This window comes from Moschus berezovskii, chromosome 20 (genome assembly GCF_049115385.1).
Source record: "Moschus berezovskii isolate FMDL1 chromosome 20, NW_MosBer_1.0, whole genome shotgun sequence".
Classification (NCBI taxonomy): domain Eukaryota; kingdom Metazoa; phylum Chordata; class Mammalia; order Artiodactyla; family Moschidae; genus Moschus; species Moschus berezovskii.
Genome location: NC_142479.1, coordinates 56,043,741 through 56,062,338, shown reverse-complemented (window position 1 = coordinate 56,062,338; position 18,598 = coordinate 56,043,741). Strand labels below are relative to the sequence as shown.

General features: G+C 58.7%; 1 protein-coding gene and 1 long non-coding RNA gene across 7 annotated transcripts; one reads left to right on the top strand and one right to left on the bottom strand.

Annotated features, from left to right (window-relative positions):
* The first annotated feature begins 2 nt into the window (after window positions 1-2).
* Window positions 3-16,816, top strand: UBTF (upstream binding transcription factor). 6 transcript variants are annotated; one of them, XM_055408009.2, is made up of 21 exons: window positions 3-265; window positions 3,832-3,956; window positions 5,469-5,644; window positions 6,200-6,283; window positions 6,377-6,532; window positions 8,908-8,972; window positions 9,250-9,370; window positions 9,725-9,835; window positions 10,190-10,323; window positions 10,489-10,630; window positions 10,897-10,938; window positions 11,063-11,176; window positions 11,279-11,434; window positions 11,832-11,966; window positions 12,126-12,236; window positions 12,639-12,727; window positions 12,831-13,020; window positions 13,800-13,847; window positions 14,167-14,238; window positions 14,337-14,480; window positions 14,557-16,816. In XM_055408009.2, exons 2-21 carry the CDS (start codon window positions 3,899-3,901, stop codon window positions 14,680-14,682), a joined length of 2,274 nt encoding a protein of 757 aa, XP_055263984.1. In that variant the 5' UTR covers window positions 3-265; window positions 3,832-3,898; the 3' UTR covers window positions 14,683-16,816. The 6 variants fall into 6 exon arrangements, with proteins under 6 accessions (XP_055263984.1, XP_055263983.1, XP_055263979.1 ...); XM_055408008.2 differs by lacking the exon at window positions 3-265 and adding an exon at window positions 577-944; XM_055408004.2 differs by lacking the exon at window positions 3-265 and adding an exon at window positions 1,029-1,404.
* Window positions 5,698-6,262, bottom strand: LOC129544483 (uncharacterized). Its single transcript, XR_008683463.2, has 3 exons — window positions 6,183-6,262; window positions 5,879-6,095; window positions 5,698-5,738 (listed from the first exon to the last, which is right to left on the bottom strand). It is a non-coding gene; the product is annotated as an uncharacterized LOC129544483 (long non-coding RNA).
* Window positions 16,817-18,598: the final 1,782 nt, after the last annotated feature.

Sequence of the window (18,598 nt, the reverse complement as noted above, 5' to 3'; positions counted from 1 at the left end):
GCTGGGGACTGGAGGCAGAGACCGAAGGGGAGATGCGCGAAGTGCGGTCTCGCGGCTCCGCTTCGCCCCGGAATCCCCTTCGCCTAAACCCACCGGGATTTTTGCTCTCAACCCAGACTCCCGCGGCCCAGCTACCGAAGCAGGGATGGGACGAATGGTTGCTGCTTCTTGAAAAATGCCCCCAACTCTCACCCTGACACCCCCTTGCTAAGGCCTAGGGGGAGAACTCTTTGCTCGGACTCCTCGGATCCTAAACTCGGAGGAGGTGAGGGGCATTGAGAATAACGCGAGGTTCGCTCTAAAACCCGGAAGGCCCTCGCGGGGCACCGAGAACGGACGAGGCGGGGCACTCCCCCGGTTTTCCAATGTGTTGCAAACCTAAGAGCTTTTCTTGCTTGCCTTTTTTTTTTTTGGTAACACCCTTCCCCCCCCTTTTCTCTCCCCCCCACCCTGCTTTGGCTCCAGGGTTGCAAAAGCAAAGAGCAATAAAAAAAAAAAAAAAGAAAGAAACCCGCGCATACACTCAGACACACACCACTGGCGACAGGGGAGAGTTGGAAAGACGCAGGAGAGAAGCAGGAGGCAGCGGGGAGGGAGCAATGGGAGCGGGAAGCCGGCAGGTTCCCTCGCAAATCCCCCTCCGGCCCCACGTCGCCTCGCCGGCCCCGGCAGGGGAGCGAGGAGCCGGGCGAGCAGATGGAGGAGTGGAGCTCGCTCTAGGCAGCAGGCTTGGCCGGAGAATGGAGGAGCCGCCAAGCGATCGGCTGATTGGAAGAGAAACGCAGAGCGATGGAGGAGGGGGTAGGAGGACGATTTCTCTGCGGGGACTGGCGGCGGCGTATACGCCCGGGTCGGGCGCTGCAGAGCTTGGCTAGCTTTCAACCCGCGCTCGCCGGCTCCAGCCTCGCGCCCCCCCACCCCCAGCCCTCCCGGCGGCTCCGCAGGTGAGTGCGAGCTGGGGGCAAAAAGACTCGAAAGTCTCAACACGCCCGCCCTGCCAAAGGGAGGGAAAAAAAAAGAAAAGCATTTTTCCTTTTCTTTTTTTTATTTTCGTGCAGCCCCCAGCGCAGTGGGAGGGAAGGGGTGAGGCTGAGTCGCCCGGAGGAGGCGGAGGGGCCAGGCGAGGCCGGGGTGGCCCGAGAGGCGGCGGCGCCGAGGCGGCTCTGACGGGCGAGCGCTCGGAGCGGCGCTGCGCTGCGCCGAGGCGGGCGGGCGGGCGGGCGGAGCGGGGCGGGCGGAGCGCGGCGCGTGGGGCTCGCCATTAGCCGTCGCTCCGCTTCGCCATCTCGGGCTTTGTCTGGCGGCTTGCTGCCCCGGCGTCGGCTGCGGCGGAGCTGCGGCTCAGCTCTTCGGCCCGCCGCACCCCTAAGGTGCCCTTGGCCCGTGCTCCCATTCACACGCTCGGTAAGTGAGCCCCGGCGCCGCGGATTTCGGGGGAGAGGGGTTGCTGCGAGTGGCGGCGGCGCCGATCTCCATGCGCCCGGGCAGGCCTGGGGAGCCATGCCGGGCTGGATTGAACCAGCTCCCACAGAGTCTCCTCTGCTGAGCCCGTCGCTTTCTCGCCGTTTGCGGGATTTAAAGAGCAAAGGAGATTTTTTGTTTTGTTTTAATTTGCAAAGAGGACATTTTTTAGGGATTTTTTTTTTTAAAGTTTCGTGTGTGTGCTGCTTAGCAGCGAGGCAGGCTCCGAAGCCTGGCACGGCAATTGGCTTGCGTGCGCCCCAAGCCGGTGGCTACGCTCCGGGGATAAGGGTGGGCGCGAACCGCCCGCTCCAGGAGGCGGGCGAGTGAGCGGTTGAGGGCTGGAGTGGAAGCCCGAATCTGAGCTGGGGGAGAGAGCTCTGGACCCGGGCTGCAGACACCCTCGGAGCCTCTCCAGCTGCCGGGGGGCCCTCCGGGCACCCTCTCTGCGGTCGCGCCTCGCGCCCTTCCTCCCGCGCCGGCCGAGCCTGCTAGTTCCCCCGCGGGTCTGGCGAGGTCGCTCTCGGCGCCCGCCCGCCTCGGCTCCGAGCCCCGCCGCCATCCGGGCGGCTGCGTGTCTCCCTGCCCCGACCCCCCCCCTCCCCGGCGGCAGCAGCAGCCGCCGCCGCCGCCGCCACCACCACTACCCCCCTCCCCTCCTTCCTTCCCTCCGCCTCGGCCGCCCGGGTCCCCCCAGCTCCCGCCCCTCCTCCCAGCTGCCCCCCGCGGAGCCCGCCCGGGCAGGCTGTGGGAGGGAGCCGAGCCGGCGAGGCGGGCGGGCTGGCGCTCGCTCCCCGGGGGTCGGTGTGCGCTCTACGGGGAAGGACGCGCTCGCTGCCCCGCTTCTCCCGCCCCCCCTCCCGCTCCTCCTCCTCCCTTCTCCCTCCTCCTCCCCGCTCCGGCGGCGGAGGCTGCGGCGGCGGCGGGGGGTGTGCGAGCTGAGGCCGGGGCCGGCGGGCGGGCGGCGGGCGGGCTGCCTGCAGGCGGAGGGCGCTGTGCTTTGTGCTTTTCGCCGCGAGGAGCAGCAGGCAGCAGCCACAGCCGCAGCCGCCGCCGCCACAGCAGCAGCCGCCGCCCCAGCGCCGCCGCCGCCGCGCCCGGAGGAGGAGCCGCTGCCGCCGCGGGAGGGAGCTGCGGCTGTGCCCGGCCGAGCGGGGGAGGGCGCCGCCGCTCAGAGCCGGGGAGGGAGCCGCCGGAGCGGGAAGCCCGGAGGCCGCGCTGCGCCGGGTAACCGAGGAGGCTGAGGACGCGCGCCGGGTCGGGGCCGGGGCCAGTCGGCGGGAAGCGAGCCGTGGGTGCGGTGGGCGCCCGGAGGAGACCCGGGGAGACCTCCAGGCAGAGAACTGGGCGAGAGAGGACCAGGGCAAATGGAGAGGACGCCGAGAGCCGGGGGAGGGGAGGGCAGGAAGCGAGGCCCAAGCCGAGCCCCGGCCGCGGGCGGAGGAGCCCGCGCTTCTCCGAGCCGGCAGGCGCAGTTCTCGCCGGCCGCCGGAGGGGGCGGCGGGGCCGGTGAGCGCTGCTCCCCCGCCTCCCGGCCGCCGTCCTCCCGCCCTCTCCTTGGCTCGGCTCCCCGGAGGCCCGGGCGGGGGCGCCGGCGGGGCTGGGCCGCAGGCTCGGGGGAGGAGGCGGCGGTTCCCGCCGTGGTCGCGCCTCTGCGCCGGGCTCCTCTGTGCGCGTCGGGGTGGCTGGGCGGTGGCGGCGCCTCTGGCCGGGGTGGGTGGCTCGGGGGCGGGGGGCAGGCCAGGCCGCTTCTCTCCGGCTGCTTGCCCGCCCAGGCGGGCGGGGACGGCGTCGGGAGCCCGCGGGGGAGGGCGTCGGGAATCCGGATCCGGTCCCCGGGGGCGGTGCGGCCGCTGCGCTCCGGGGCTGGCGGCGGCTGCGCTGCGTCCGTGTCCCCGCCGGGTTGCGGAGGCGGGGGGAACCGGCCGGGGGGAGCGGGAGGAGGAGACTGTGGCGCGTGCCCGCTTCCGCGGCCGCGCGCGCCCTTTACCCGCCCTTCCTCCTCCCCCGCCCTCCAGCCTGGGGCCTCCCCGGGGCGGGGCGCACAGAAGAGGAGGAGTTTTTTTTTTTTTGGCCGGGGTGGGGGAAGAGGGCGGAGGGCGGGCGCTCGCTGCGCGCTGGAGCGCGGAGCAGTGTCTCGCGTGGGCAGCGGAGGGCGCACGCCCAGGAGCGAGGCTGTAGGGGCTGGGGGTGGGGTTAGGAGGTAGAGGAGTGCACTCTCACCCCCACCAACTCATCAAGCCTTCTGGAGTCTTGGCTGGGTCTCTTTGAGAGTGTGGGGTTATGTCCCTCTCCCCTTTTGGGGAGGGAATGATAGACAGTCCCCCACCTCTCAGCCTGCCTGAGTGGGGACTGGTGTCTCTTCTAAAGGGTGAGGTGGCTTTGACCCCGGCTTGCCTGGCCAACACGACCGAGGAGGTGGCTGGACGGCTGGAGAATGAACGGAGAAGCCGACTGCCCCACAGACCTGGAAATGGCCGCCCCTAAAGGCCAAGGTAGGAGCCCCACCCTCAGCCCTCTTTAACTTAAACTCTCCAGTCTCACGTGGGTCTGCGAGGCCCACTCCCCTTCTAAAGGTTTTCTCCCGTCGGGGTTCTCTGAACTGAAATGGGAGGAAGCTGCTTGAGTGTCAAACATCCCTCACACTGGGAGTTTGGTTAAACCCAAATTATTTGGCTTTGAACCTACAAAGTGTATTTTTCACAATCCATTTCCCCCCAGGTTAGAGAGGGAGGAGGAGGCCTGTTCAAGTCTTCCTTCTGGGGTTCCCAGTCACCCCGAGTGTGTCCTCAGCAGTGTCCTGGAATGGGAGGAGAGACAAGGGATATGGGAGGAAGGGGGAAATGAGAGAGGGATTGGGAAAGCTTTTCAGGGTTTTTTTTTTGTGTGATGTTATTAAGAAGGCATAGTTTTTGGTGAGGCAGGTTGGAGAGAAAGGATGTTTTGATGGCTGGAGACCTCGAACATACTTAACTATACTCTACCCCATCCAGTGGGGATCCAGTTGTAGGGTGGCAGGGTGGGTAGGATGAATCTGAGCATCTGGCAATGCCTGTGGGGCACTGAGAGGAGAGAGGATTATGGGTTCATGTGACCCTCCTGCAAAAACCCTGACCTCGGTGACCAGATGTGAATGCAAGTCAAGAGCCCTTTTGACTCCTAGCTGTGGATAGCTATCATCCTAGCTCACCTTCCCCAGGAGCCCCCTCCAGAGAGCCCTCAATGGAGCTGCCTTTCAGTGGCTGAAAATAGCTGGTCCAGACTCCTTTTTTTTTTGCTTCCATGGGGAATTGGGCTGAGAAGACAACTCAGAATTCCAGGGGGAGGCCCTCCCTGGAGCAGAGCCCACCCTTTGCCCACCTGCCGGCTTTGCCTCATAGCTGCCTTGTATGGCTCTATCATTGTTCTACTTGCCCCAAAGTCTCCTTTGGTCCTTTCTGAGAGAGGGTAGGAGAGTGGAATACTCACATCTCCAGTGTTAGTCTCCAGCTATGCTGGAGCAAAACATTGGCGTGGGTTCTCTTTACGGCCCACACCCCTGCCTCAGTCTACACATTTAGGGTAGCCACGTAGAACTGGGACTGAATTTAGCTTCATGTTTAGGTGTGTGGCCTCCTTGTTTCCCTTTCTTCTGCTGTAAGCTAGCTGTTCTCCAACAGGGTCCCAAATCACTGTGGCTTCCTTCCCCTGCCCGCTTCCCTACAATAAATTGTAACCCATGGCAGGCTGGCACGTTAGAAATGATAATAGCTTTGAAGTAAGCCAGACTTGAGTCTAAGTCTGGTTTTCTAGGTGTGATGTTGTCTGGACTGGAGTCCCTGCTCTAATCTGTACGGCCACAGCTTTTCCTTAGGGCCAGGCCATGTGTTGTCTGTGCCTTCAGATGGGAGATAACCATCTGAAGGGTCTGAGATGCTCTTTGAAGGAAGGGTTGAGTGCTTAAGGACTGGGGAACGGATGGAGGGTGGCATGAGCCAGGTATAATGGCCTTTCTTACCCTTCCCCAGACCGCTGGTCCCAGGAAGACATGTTGACTTTGCTGGAATGCATGAAGAACAACATTCCATCCAATGACAGCTCCAAGTTCAAAACCACGGAGTCACATATGGACTGGGAAAAAGTAGCATTTAAAGACTTTTCTGGAGACATGTGCAAGCTGAAATGGGTGGAGATTTCTAACGAGGTAATGGATCTCCCCTCCCTCCCCAACACATTCAAACACACATCTCTACTTACCCTTGCTTCAGCCTTCTTGGTGGGGGAGATGAAACAGAAATCTATAAACAGGAAGGAAAGAGACCAGGCGAGGTGCTCATGTGGTCTCCCTTATGCATTTTGGGAGTTGGCACGGTTGACAGCACTGGCCCAGACTTCTCAGTTCTGCTACTTTCTAAGCTATATGGCCTTGAATACTTACCATCTTAGAGCATCTGTCACCTGGAGCTGTTCTGGGGATTGAATGAGGTGCTGACATGGACAACCATTTCGAGGTCAGGTGGTCACCTTGTTGCTCTCCTAGGATGTGTACTGACTGCCCGGACCTCTGCAGTAAGCATGGGCCCTGTGCCTGGGTATCAGCACAGCCTGAGCTGTGTCGCTCTCGACCTCAGCCCTTCTCCATTGATAACTTCAGTCTAGTGGAAAGTAGAGAAGGCCCGTTGGAAAACGAGGGTATGTTCCTGGGTGACATTCCCCTCTTCGGCTCTTCCCCTTACCCTCACCTCCTTTCTTCCTCCAGGTGAGAAAGTTCCGTACATTGACAGAATTGATCCTCGATGCTCAGGAACACGTTAAAAATCCTTACAAAGGCAAAAAACTCAAGGTGAGTTTCCAGGTGGAGGAGCACGAGAGTTCAGAGAAGCAAGGCCCAAAGAGCAGTGTCTCACCTCGACCGTGTCCTTGTCCCTCCTTCCAGAAACACCCAGACTTCCCAAAGAAGCCTCTGACCCCTTACTTTCGCTTCTTCATGGAGAAGCGGGCCAAGTATGCTAAACTCCACCCGGAGATGAGTAACCTGGACCTGACCAAGATTCTGTCCAAGAAATACAAGGAACTGCCGGAGAAGAAGAAGGTGGGGGGCGGGGGGCTAAGGTGTGGAGGGAAGGGGTGGGGAGAAGCTGGTATGGTGTAGGTTATCTGGCCGGGGCGGGAGGGGGCGGCAAGGGTTCAGACCGAGGGACCTGGCGTCAGGCGGGTAGGTGGGTCAGCAGAGTAGAGTAGGGCCCTGGGGGGCCCACCTGATTGTCGCCTCCCGAGCCCACACACCCTCAGGTGTCAGCACTGCTACAGATGTAACCGTGACCAAGACAGACACCCGTAACATTCTTTCACACGCACATCCTCACCGTTAGGCCTGCACAGTTGTTCACTTCTGATGTTTCTCCACGTGGTCTCATTTGATGCTTGTAGAGGTAACTCCAGGAGATTGAGTGGTCTGGATTTTGCAGTCGGAGGAACTGGGGTGCAGGAGGGCGTCGTGTCCCAGGACCATGGTTTAGTGTGCGGGCTCCCTGCCTAGCCCTCTTCTCTAGGCAGGTAACGGGCACGTCCCCAGGTTACATGGACTTCCTCCCCCTTACACACATTGTCCTTTGCGGCCCTGTGCTTTCCCAGATCATCACGCCCCTTATCCTTGGGCAGAGGCTGCCCCAGCATCCCAGGCAGGGGTGGACATGGTCAGCACAGTGAGGTCGTGTGCTCCCTGGGAGAAACAGGCAGCACAGCACGGAGGAGCCTGCAGGTAGGACAAGAGTGAGAGGCGGTGGGCAGAGAGAGACGCACAGAGGAGATGCTGCGCAGTGAGATGGAGCCAGGGAGAGATGCTAGCGAGGGGCAGCAGAAGAGACAAGAAGGCACACTTGCTGGAGAGGAGACAGTTGTAGGCAGCTGGCTCTCGGGAGGGCACCAGCCCTGGGAATAGCCCTTGTCCCAGTCTGCAACAGCCTGGCTTCGGGCTCACATGACCTGGTCCTGTACCCAAAAAAGGAGCTCGCTTGACTGGGTCAATCCAGCTGTCTGCAGCTGCTGCCTGAACCAAGCCGGAGTACGAATCGCTGGAGCTATTCTTGACCCCTCCAATGGGGCCGTTGCAGAGCTGACTGTATACACAACACCCAGACGTTCCCATGGGGTGAGAGGGAGAGGCAGAGGGTCTCAGGACCAGGGCAGGACAGAGGAAACTCAGGTACAGTGCACAGGGTGCCGGCCTAGGGGACACAGTGGGCCTGTTCCCCTGACTGCCACTGCATCGCTGTGCGTGTGCCCTTGGTAAGTCATTTCTGTCCTCTGGGCCTGGTCTTGATGTGAGGCATGGAGGGTGAGCCTGATCTGGGTGGTGCCTTCTGGCTCTGAAAGCTGCCGTTTCTGTGAGCGGAGAGCCAAGGAGGCAGGGCTCTGCTCTCGGTTTTTTTGTGGAAATCTCAGAGGGAAGCGGAGCTGCCTCACTTTTTGCACCTGATGAGAGGCAGAGGTTGGGCTCAAGCAGCATATGTCCCTGGCCGCCTCCAGCACTGTCCTGGTTGTGAATCTGGGAAGAAGAGGGAGAAAGGAAAGAGGGACGTTGAGCTGGGGCCAAGAGGGGAGGTAGACGAGGAAGGGAAAGAGACAGGCTGGAAAAGAAGTCCAAGAGGGAGGGGTGCAGGGAGGCAGGAAGGATGCAGGGATGGAGATGGGATGGTGGGAGGGGAGGACCAGGGTGACAGAAGGAAGGGAAGCCAGGCCGTAGAGGAGAAGGACTGGGCTGCGGGAAGGAGGGCTCAGGGAGCCAAGAACCTGGAAGAAGGGATTGGAGGCAGGGAAAGTGGTCATGACTGAGGGTTGTGGCGGGGATGGTGTCAGGATTGCCAAGGACAACCAGGGACCCAAAGGCAGTGGATGGGGGAAAAAAAAAATCCAGATTCAGGAGACAAGAATTCACTCTGGGCTGCGGCCAGTTAAGTCTCTCCTCAGTGCCTTAGAAGTGGGACTCACCCTGCCCCTGGCCCTGTGGGCCGCCTGAGAGGCACACTAGTATTAGCTGCCACGGACAGAGAAGGAGCGAGTGACAGGCAAGGCCTACACCCCTCCCCCCACTCCCTCACTGGGGGTTTCCTTGGTGTTGGGGAAAGGCAGAGGGGGAGTATCTCGGGAATCCCAGCACTGTCACTGCTTAGTGACTGGGTAATGCCATGTGTCCACCTCCCCTCCACCCCCGTCCTGGGACTCTCCCTTAAAGGGAGGGGATGGGATGTGTTCTGGGAGACCCCTGTAGCTCCTAGTGTCTGGGCTACTGAGTTGTCCCCCCCCAACCCACTGGAAGGCAGGCCACCATCTTTCCCCACCCCCACATTCATGACATTTTCCATACACATCACCGACATTGAGGCAAAATAGCTAGCAAGGAGGACTCGGTGGGGTTTGTGGCTCAGCTCTTGGGTCATGGATGACCCCATCGCCTCCTCCCCCCAGATGAAATATATTCAGGACTTCCAGAGGGAGAAACAGGAGTTCGAGCGAAACCTCGCCCGATTCAGGTAAGGCAGTGGAGCCCAGAGGCCACAGGGTGCTGGGTGTGGCAGGAGAGGGGATCAGAGCCTGGTGCTCACCACCCGTGAAGCATGGAAGATGGATGGGTCACCTGTTGACCGTAGTGGCTTAGGCTCAGGGGCAGGGACTGGCAGCTAACCACTGGTCCACTTGGCCCCAGCTGATGGGCTGAGGAGCCTTAGCAAGTGGGGCAGCTAGCCGGAGTCTGCCCTGGCAGGACCCCCCTCCCCGACCACTGACTGTCGCTCCCTGCACCCTGGCTAGGGAGGATCACCCAGACCTAATCCAGAATGCCAAGAAGTCGGACATCCCCGAGAAGCCCAAAACCCCCCAGCAGCTGTGGTACACTCACGAGAAGAAGGTGTATCTCAAAGTGCGGCCAGATGTGAGTGTCCGGCCAAGGGGTGGCGGGGAGGGCGCACGGTGGTGGCAAGGGGGGAGCCGCGCCAGGTCGGCCGGGCACGGTGCAGGGGAGCAGGAAAGGAGGCCCCTCCCCAGGGGTGGGCTGCATGGACAGGGCCTGGGCCAGCTGGCGTGTGAGTGCGTGCGTGTGCGTGTGTGAGCCTGTCCCCTCGCACCCAGGCGGGACCCTCCGCCTCTCTGCCTTCCCCTCCTGGCCCGTGGGGGACACTCGTGACCTCCTGTGGCCTGAGGGGGCGGGGGCCTCTGTGTCCCCCTCCCCTTCCCCTCCCCCCTCCCCCTGGCTGCCTGTGTGTGTCTGACGGCTTTTGGTTTGCAGGCCACTACGAAGGAGGTGAAGGACTCCCTGGGGAAGCAGTGGTCTCAGCTCTCGGACAAAAAGAGGCTGAAATGGATTCATAAGGCCCTGGAGCAGCGGAAGGAGTACGAGGTTAGGCTTCCGCTGCACTCCTCCCCATCCGGCTCTTCACGAGCCTCTGCCCTCTGACTCTGCGGCCTCCGCATTCTGCGGGAGGCAGTCACTGCCCGTCCCATCACTGAGGGAGGGGCCTTCTGGGCCCCTCACCTCTGCCCCTACCTTCCCCGCCCCCTCCCGCCCCCCCCCAACATGAGATCTCAGGCTAGGGCAGGGCAGGGCAGCACGTCTCGTGTGACATAGCAGATGCACGGCCACCCCCCAGCTTGGCTCCCTGCCTCCCTTCCCCAGCGGCTCTCCCCCAACCCCCTGGCCCCGGCTAACCCCACACCCCGTTGCCCTCCATCCCCCCCCAACCTCACTCTGCAGGAGATTATGCGTGACTACATCCAGAAGCACCCCGAGCTCAACATCAGTGAGGAGGGCATCACCAAGTCCACCCTCACCAAGGCCGAACGCCAGCTCAAGGACAAGTTTGATGGGCGACCCACCAAGCCACCTCCGTGAGCGCTGCCTTGGGGTTGGGGGGTGGGGGGTGAGCCGGCAGGCAGCTAGGGAGCTGGGCTGATGAAGGCCCTCGGCCCAGGCTCTGGAAGTAAGGAGGCCGCTGCCCCGGGCCTCTCTGGTCACTCACAGGCATGCTCTTCCCTTGCTGCCGGTTGTGACAGGAACAGCTACTCGCTGTACTGCGCAGAGCTGATGGCCAACATGAAGGACGTGCCCAGCACAGAGCGCATGGTGCTATGCAGCCAGCAGTGGAAGCTGCTCTCCCAGAAGGAGAAGGACGCCTACCACAAGAAGTGTGACCAGGTGCGCCGGGGCAGGAGCCAGCCCCTGGAGCTCCTTGGGGTTCTGAAGCATGAGGTCTGACCCTGGGCCCTGGCTTTACACACGGTGTTGTGCTCGGTTTAGGGTCTGGGCTGATTAAGGGCCTCGTGCCTACCAGCTGTGGAGGGAGACTGGGCCTTGGCCGGGCTCTGGATGGTTTGCTGAGAGGCTACTGTTGGTCCCTGGAGCATAGGAAGTCTCCAGCGAGGCTGCCCCCTGACTGACCTTGACTCCCTTTCCTTTCCTAGAAAAAGAAGGATTATGAGGTGGACCTGCTCCGTTTTCTAGAGGTGAGTGTTCCTTCAGGGAGGGTGGTGGGCAGAGAGAGGCCAGGGAGTGGTTGGTGAGCAACACAGACACAGCCTGGGGGCTACACGTTCAACCCTGTGCGGCCCCCTCTTTTTCCCTGACCAGAGCCTGCCTGAAGAGGAGCAGCAGCGGGTCCTGGGGGAAGAGAAGATGTTGAACATCAACAAGAAGCAAGCCACCAGCCCAGCCTCCAAGAAGCCCTCCCAGGAAGCGGGCAAGGTGGGCAGGGGGCATGACCAAGCAGCAGGTGGGGTGGAGGGGAAGAGGCGGGGCTCCCCGTGAGCACCCCGTGGACCCCAGCCCTCTTTGCACATCTACAAGGGCGGCTCGGAGAAGCCCAAGAGGCCCGTGTCAGCCATGTTCATCTTCTCGGAAGAGAAGCGGCGGCAGCTGCAGGAGGAGCGGCCCGAGCTCTCAGAGAGCGAGCTGACCCGCCTGCTGGCCCGCATGTGGAATGACCTGTCGGAGAAGAAAAAGGTCAGGCTTGCCAGACCAGAAGGGGCTGCCAGGCAGAGTCTGGGCTGCTTCTCCCCCGGGGGCTAGCTGCACTTCCTCACCCTGCCCCGGGTGTGTGTGTGAGGTGTGAGCCACATGGCAGCGGCCTGAGCGCAGATGGTGGGGCTGGGAACCCAGTGAGCCAGAAGGCAGGAAGCTGTCAGCTGTGGGCTGTGGGCTCCCTGGGGAGCAGGGCCGCTGGGCGGCTTGAGCCCCTAGCTGGAGACATCTGCACCAGCAGCCCACGCCTGGCTCGCCTCACCCCACCCAACCTTGCCTTGCCGATGGTGGCAACGGGGAGAACCTTCCATTGCAGGACGGGCCGTGCGCGCCCCCTGGGGGTGGCCGGAAGGCTGACACCTCTGCTGTCCCTCCGCAGGCCAAGTACAAGGCCCGGGAGGCGGCGCTGAAGGCCCAGTCCGAGAGGAAGCCAGGCAAGTTGCCAGAGTCGCCCAAGAGAGCAGAGGAGATCTGGCAACAGAGTGTCATCGGCGACTACCTGGCCCGCTTCAAGGTAGCAGGCAGTGGGAAAAGGGTCTTTCCTTTTCTGTCTTTCTGCATAAGTAGTTGCTTTATCATTAATCTTTTCGGAAAGGGGTTGTTCTGCCACTGCCCACAGAGTGGGCAGCCCCAGGTGACCCCTCCCACTTCTGACACCCTTCTCTGTCCCCAGAATGACCGGGAGAAGGCCTTGAAAGCCATGGAGATGACTTGGAACAACATGGAAAAGAAAGAGAAACTGATGTGGATTAAGAAAGCAGCCGAAGACCAAAAACGATACGAGGTGGGAAAGGGGCTTCTGGTTAGCTCGGTGGGGCAGGATGGAGCTGGGGTCACCTCCCCGCACTTAAAACTCAGGAGCATCCTCTCGGGTGGGCGGCTTTCCTTACTGCGTGGGACTTGGAGCCAGAAGTCCCAGCTTGGGTTGTGTGACCCTGAGTAAGTCTCCTAACTTCCTTCTCTGAGCCTCAGTCATGCATCAGTAAAATGAGGGTGAGGATACCAATCATGTGAGAGCACTTTCAGATGGCAGAACCTACCCGACGAAGGTGTGAGTTGTTAGGAAGTTGCTCCCCAGCTGTGCCTCAGTTTCTCCTCCTTCCTGGCACTTAAAAGGAGAGTCAGCTAGGGACTGCAGGTATGGGGCAGGAGAGAGGATAAGTGACCTTTCTGGGTGTCCTCATAGAGAGAGCTGAGTGAGAGGCGGGCACCCCCGGCTGCTGCAAACTCCTCCAAGAAGATGAAATTCCAGGGAGAACCCAAGAAACCTCCCATGTGAGTCTGGGGGCTAGAGTCCATCCTCGGAGTGGGGAGGGTCAGGGTGGAGAGGCTGCTTGGTTGGTGTCCTGACCCTCCCTGTGACACCCACACCTCCCAGGAATGGTTATCAGAAGTTCTCCCAGGAGCTGCTGTCCAACGGGCAACTGAACCACCTGCCGCTGAAGGAACGCATGGTGGAGATTGGCAGCCGCTGGCACCGCATCTCCCAGAGCCAGAAGGAGCACTACAAGAAGCAGGCCGAGGAGCAGCAGAAACAGTACAAAGTGAACCTGGACCTCTGGGTCAAGGTGAGAGGGCAGGGGAACCCTAGGAAGCATCATGTTGGCTGGTCTGCATTCATGATTTCATTCAGCGTCCCAGCAGTCCTTCAGGGTAATGATTACTATCAGAGATAAGGAAACTGAGGCTCAGAGAGGTGAAGTAACTTACCCCAGGTCACACAGCCAGGGAGTAGGAAGATCCAAATCAGACTGCCTTTCCTCCCTCCAGCTGGGTCCAGGGGATGTCTCCAAGACTCCGGCTCAAGCCCCTAGCCTCTGAGCTCCCCTTCTTTGCCTTGCTTGAGCAGTCAGGTCTGTAAAGTGGAGAGAGTCACAGATGTCCTCCCCAGCCACCCAGGTGGGTTGGCCAAGGACCCAGGGGGAATAGCAGGGTTTAAGGGTTCCAGACATTTGGTGAGCCCCAGATTGCCTTGGCAGTGGCTCTGGGCTTTTCTTCTGGGGAGAAGTGATTAAGCCACGCTATGGCAGTCATCCGGGGGCACTTCTCTGAGTTGAGGAAGGCCCTGACTCTGGAGCCTCCATTTGGGTAGAACACAGGACAGACATAAAAGCAAACATTCTTAGGACCGGGTAGCTTAGAAAAGGCTTTGGAGCATCGTAAGCAGAAATACTGAGCTGTGTTCTCAGGTCCTCAGGGTTCTCTGCAGAGACCCAAGGAGACTGGGACGGGCACAGGTTGCATGATGGTCAGAGCTGAGCCCACTGCCTGTCGCTTGACCGGTGTGCTCAGTCAGCAGTAGTTTGGGTCATGTTCCCGCCCTCACCTCCTTCTTTGTCTCCCCCAGAGTCTGTCTCCCCAGGAACGTGCAGCATATAAAGAGTACATCTCTAACGTGAGTCTGGGAGCAGGGTGCTGTTGGAATAAGGAGGGAACTTGTGGGGGGGGGGTGCTAGGGGGTTGCTCCCTGGTGGCTCAGACGGTAAAGAATCCACCTGCAATTCGGGAGATCTGGGTTTGATCCCTGGATTGGGAAGATCCCCTGGAGAAGGCAATGCCTACCCACTCCATTATTCTGGACTGGAGAATCCCATGGACAGAGGAGCTCGAGTCCATGGGGTCACAAAGAGTTGGACATGACTTTCACTTTCCGGGGGGAGCAGTACAGAATTCCTGGTTACTCCCTTTGCCCATGTCCCCATCCCCTCCTACAGAAACGTAAGAACATGACCAAGCTGCGAGGCCCGAACCCCAAGTCCAGCCGGACTGCCCTGCAGTCTAAGTCGGTAAGGAGCCCCTCCCAGAAGTGGGGGCTGGGGTGGGGGGATTCGAGGTGCCTGGAGTGGCAGGGCAGGGACCACTGATGTGCTTCCATCCCTCCCAGGAGTCTGAGGATGACGATGAAGAGGACGAGGATGAAGACGAGGAGGATGAGGAGGAGGACGACGATGAGAACGGGGACTCCTCTGAGGATGGCGGGGACTCCTCCGAGTCCAGCAGCGAGGATGAGAGCGAGGATGGGGATGAGGTGGGGTGGACGGGCCATGGGGGAGGGGGGGGCTTCCAGGCTGGCCCCCTGGTGACCGCACTCTCCTGTCTTCCAGAACGAGGAGGACGAGGATGATGAGGACGATGATGAGGACGACGACGAGGACGAGGACAACGAATCCGAGGGCAGCAGCTCCAGCTCCTCCTCCTCGGGGGACTCCTCGGACTCTGACTCCAACTGAGGCCCAGCCCTACCTGGGGCTCCCCCCCCCACGACTGATCACCTTTGTTTCTCCCCCATGTTCTGTCCCCTGCCCCTTGGCCTCCCCCACTTTCTTTCTTTCTTTTTTTTTTAAAAAAAACAAAACACGGTGGGGGGTAGGCGCTGGAGGCGCCCAGGCCAGAACTCTGCGGCCTCAGAGACATCAGCCCTGGGGGGCCCTCCAGGGAGCGTACCCATCAGACTGAGCCACCACCGGACTGGCCCAGCCCACCCGCTCTTCTGCACTTGCGGTTTCCGGCATGGACAATGGACCCGGGAGTGGGTCGGGGGTCCCAAAGAGTTCAGTGAGGCCCCCTACACCTGCAGCCCAACCCAAGGGAGGGTGGAAGCTTGAGGAAGACCCCTTTCTTTCCAGAGGGGCTTGCAGCCTGGACCCCTACATTGGAACTGGAGGCAGGGAACATGGGAGAGGAGGCGGGCGCCTATGAAGAAATAGGCCTTGCCCCATGGCCCTCTTCCCTGCCCCCTGTGGGAAGGAGCTGCCTGGACCCACTCACGGGGGCCGGGGGGAGGGGGCAGAAGTGTTTTTTATATATGTGTATATATTTTTTTTTTAAGCTCTGAGCTGTCAACGAGACGTTTCCTACCGATCTCGGCTGCCGTCTCTGTTGTCATTTCTGGGAGAGGGAGGGTTTAGAGGGTAGGTTTGGGGCTTTTTTAAAACGGTCTTGATGTGTATGGAAAAGTGTGTGTGTGTGCGCCTGTGTGCGTGTGTGTATGCGTGTGGCCTGTACATAGCATGGGTGCACCTGTGGATGTGTGCAAAGGCACGTGTATTTGTGCGTGTAAGAGAAGGTGAAAGGGTTGTGAGGGCTACGGAGACGCTGACCCTGGTGGGGATAGGTTGGGGTGGCCCTTTTCTCCGTGTCTTCTGCTTTGCCTGATCTCTGATTCAGTTCGGGTGTACTAAAGCCACTCTGGTGCTTCCTCTGCTGGTTTCCCTCGGCCAGGGCCATTGGCGCTATTGCTAGTCTCCAGTATCCATCAGGACAGTGGGGAGGGGGACAGACCAGGTGAACCTTAAATATTTGATTTGGTGGGAAAGGTGTCTCCAGCTCATGGGAGGGGTCACCTAGCCACTGTCGGCTCTGAACCTGGGCTTCAAGAGATGTATTGGAAGCTGTTAACTTATACACCCCTCCTGCCTGCCCCCCATATCCTCCAGCTACCCCACCCCCATTTCCTTTGATTTCTCAGGTCAGCTCCCTTCCCCACCCCATCTCCCCAAACCCACAGCTGAGGGAGAGGTCTGCAAAAGCTGCTTTGACAGCTGTCCTAATCCTTCCCAGCCATCCCCTAGATTTTGGAACCCTGACTCCTAGACTCAAAAAGCCAAGCCACCTAGTCTCTGTGGGTTTAATTTTTGTTGTTGCTTTTGATCAAATTTTTTAAAACAATCATGTCAGTGACATATTTAATTGGGGGTTTGTGCTTTTCCACCCTACCCCTCTGAATGAAAGGCAAGAGGAAGAACTCTTGCCTAGGAGGTGTGGTGGGAAAGGTGGGTCCCGCTCACAGAGGAAGACAGATAGATAATCTGCTTTGCCTCGGATGTGGTGCTGGGGGTGGGAGGAGCTAGTGGGGGACACTCCCTACTCCCCACTCCCCTTTCTTTGTCCTGCTCCTGGAATTAGGTACAGGGGTTCATAGGTTCTATTTCTTCCCAAGAGCCCCTGCAGAGAGCCCCATTTCCCTGGTTGAGTGCCCCTGCGCTGTTGTGTTTTAGTGGAATGTGTTTTTCATTTAAAAACAACTGAATGGGGCACTTTTTTTTTCCTGTTTTAAAAATTGAAAAATTCTTACAGTACAAACATGGCTGTGGGGGTGGGGTGTGGGTGCTGTAAGAGGTCACTCAGTGCATTTTGGCACTGGGATGGGATGACGGGTGGGAGGACCCCTGCTCTCCCCCCCACACACCCCGTTTTTTTCTAATATTTAAGAAGTGTTTTTGTAGGTTTCAACAACAACCACAACTTGAATTTGTATCATGGGAGGTGGGAGGGAATGGCTTAGAGGTGTCTGCCTAAGCTTAAGGCCAACTGTGGAAGTTTTGTTTTCCCTTTTTTGTACAATAAAGTGAAAATACAAAGATCTGACTGCTGTCTGATCACTGGACTCAGTGAAGTGGGAGTGGTGGCAGAGGTGACCCAACAGGCTCAGTGTGGTAAGACCCTTGAAGGCAACTAGTTTGCCTTTTCTTTCTAGAACCATCTTCCTCATTCCTGAAGGCTCCATAGCAACCTACTTTCACATTGTTTTGTGCTACTGTTCTTGCACTTTCTCAATTCAGTTTGTTAACTTAGGTGGTCAGACCACTAAGGACTGAGAATTTGGAAAACAAATTTTCTCCCAGTATGCACTGCCTTGAAAAATGGAGGTGATGAACCATTAGGATCAGGCGTTCACCCTGGTCATGCAAGGGCTTATTGGGAGTTGGGGTAACCCTGAGCCCTCAGCCTCACCAGGGTGAGGAAAGACTTTCCTAAATGACCCAGACCTCTGATGGGAAGTGGGCTGGGCCAAGATGACTCACTCTCTGAGGTTAAGGAAGACAGCCTTCCCTCCACAGGCCTCGGCTGGGTTCTCAGAACCACCAAGAGCTAAAGACCCAGGCCCATTGAAGACCTCTCCCTTCACCCCACCCCCCTCTCTCACTCTTGGCCAAACTTCTGAAAAGCTTGCCCCTCATGGCTTTCTATTTCCTCACCTTCCATTCACTATTCCCCTGAGGGGAATACGTTCATCATTACACCCAGTGGACACTTATGTATCTCTTGACTTCTTGGTCTACTCTGCTGGCATTGGCTCCTCCTCCTCATTCTATCATAGGTGTTCAGGTCACTCTATGAACTTCCAGTTATCACCCATAGTAATCATTCCAAAAAGTGGCCTCTATAGAGATGTCTCTTGGAAGCTGCAGACCAGTACAGACTTCAGTGTATCCTCTGGGATATCTTGCAGGCACCTCAAGACCCCAGATGAGCACTAAACATCTACTAATTAGTATCAGTCTTAACTCTTCCTATTTCGCCTCTCAGTGAAAGGAGGTGAAATTTGCTCACCGAGACCTGTTTGTTCCACTTCTTGTATCTCTCAAATCTGTCAACCTGCTTACATCCCCATCCTATTCAAGGCCATCACCATTGCTCATCCTCTGCGAAAACCTAAAACTCATCTTCCTGCTTGCACTCTTGCACCCTACAGTCCATTCTGCACACAGCAACCAGAGCTATCATTTAAAAACAAATCTGGTAACTTATGCACTTAAACTTGCCTTGTCTTACCATGACCCTACAAGGCCTGGCCTCTGTTTTCCCTCTCCCTTCTCTCACTCCACTCTCCCTAATCACTCACAAGGATCCAACCAAGGGATATGTCTTTCGCTCCTCAAACATACCTAGCACAAGACCTTTGCACTTGCTGTCTCTGACCAAAATGCCAACACTACAGATAACTTGTGTTTTTCATCCTTCAGACTTAGGCTCAAATGTCACCTCACAAGCCGTGCCTGACCACCGCCTTCTCCTACATCCCCTTGTTTCTGTATTCGTTTACCTGTTCATTGTCTGTCTCCCTAGACCAACACATTCAGTTTGAGATAGGTTGGAGTTATGGTGGGATTAGCTGGTGGAGATAATTTATGTGTTCATTCATTATAGTAATCCCAGCACCTATTCCCAGGTGGCTCAGTGGTAAAAAAAAAAAAAATCCACCTGCCAATACAAGAGATGCAGCAGATACAGGTTTGATCCTTGGGTAAGGATGATCCCCTGGAGGAGGAAATGGCAACCCACTCCAGTATTCTTGCCTTGACAGGACCATGGCTGGCTACCGTCTGTGGGGTCACAAAGAGTCGGACACAACTGAGCAACTGA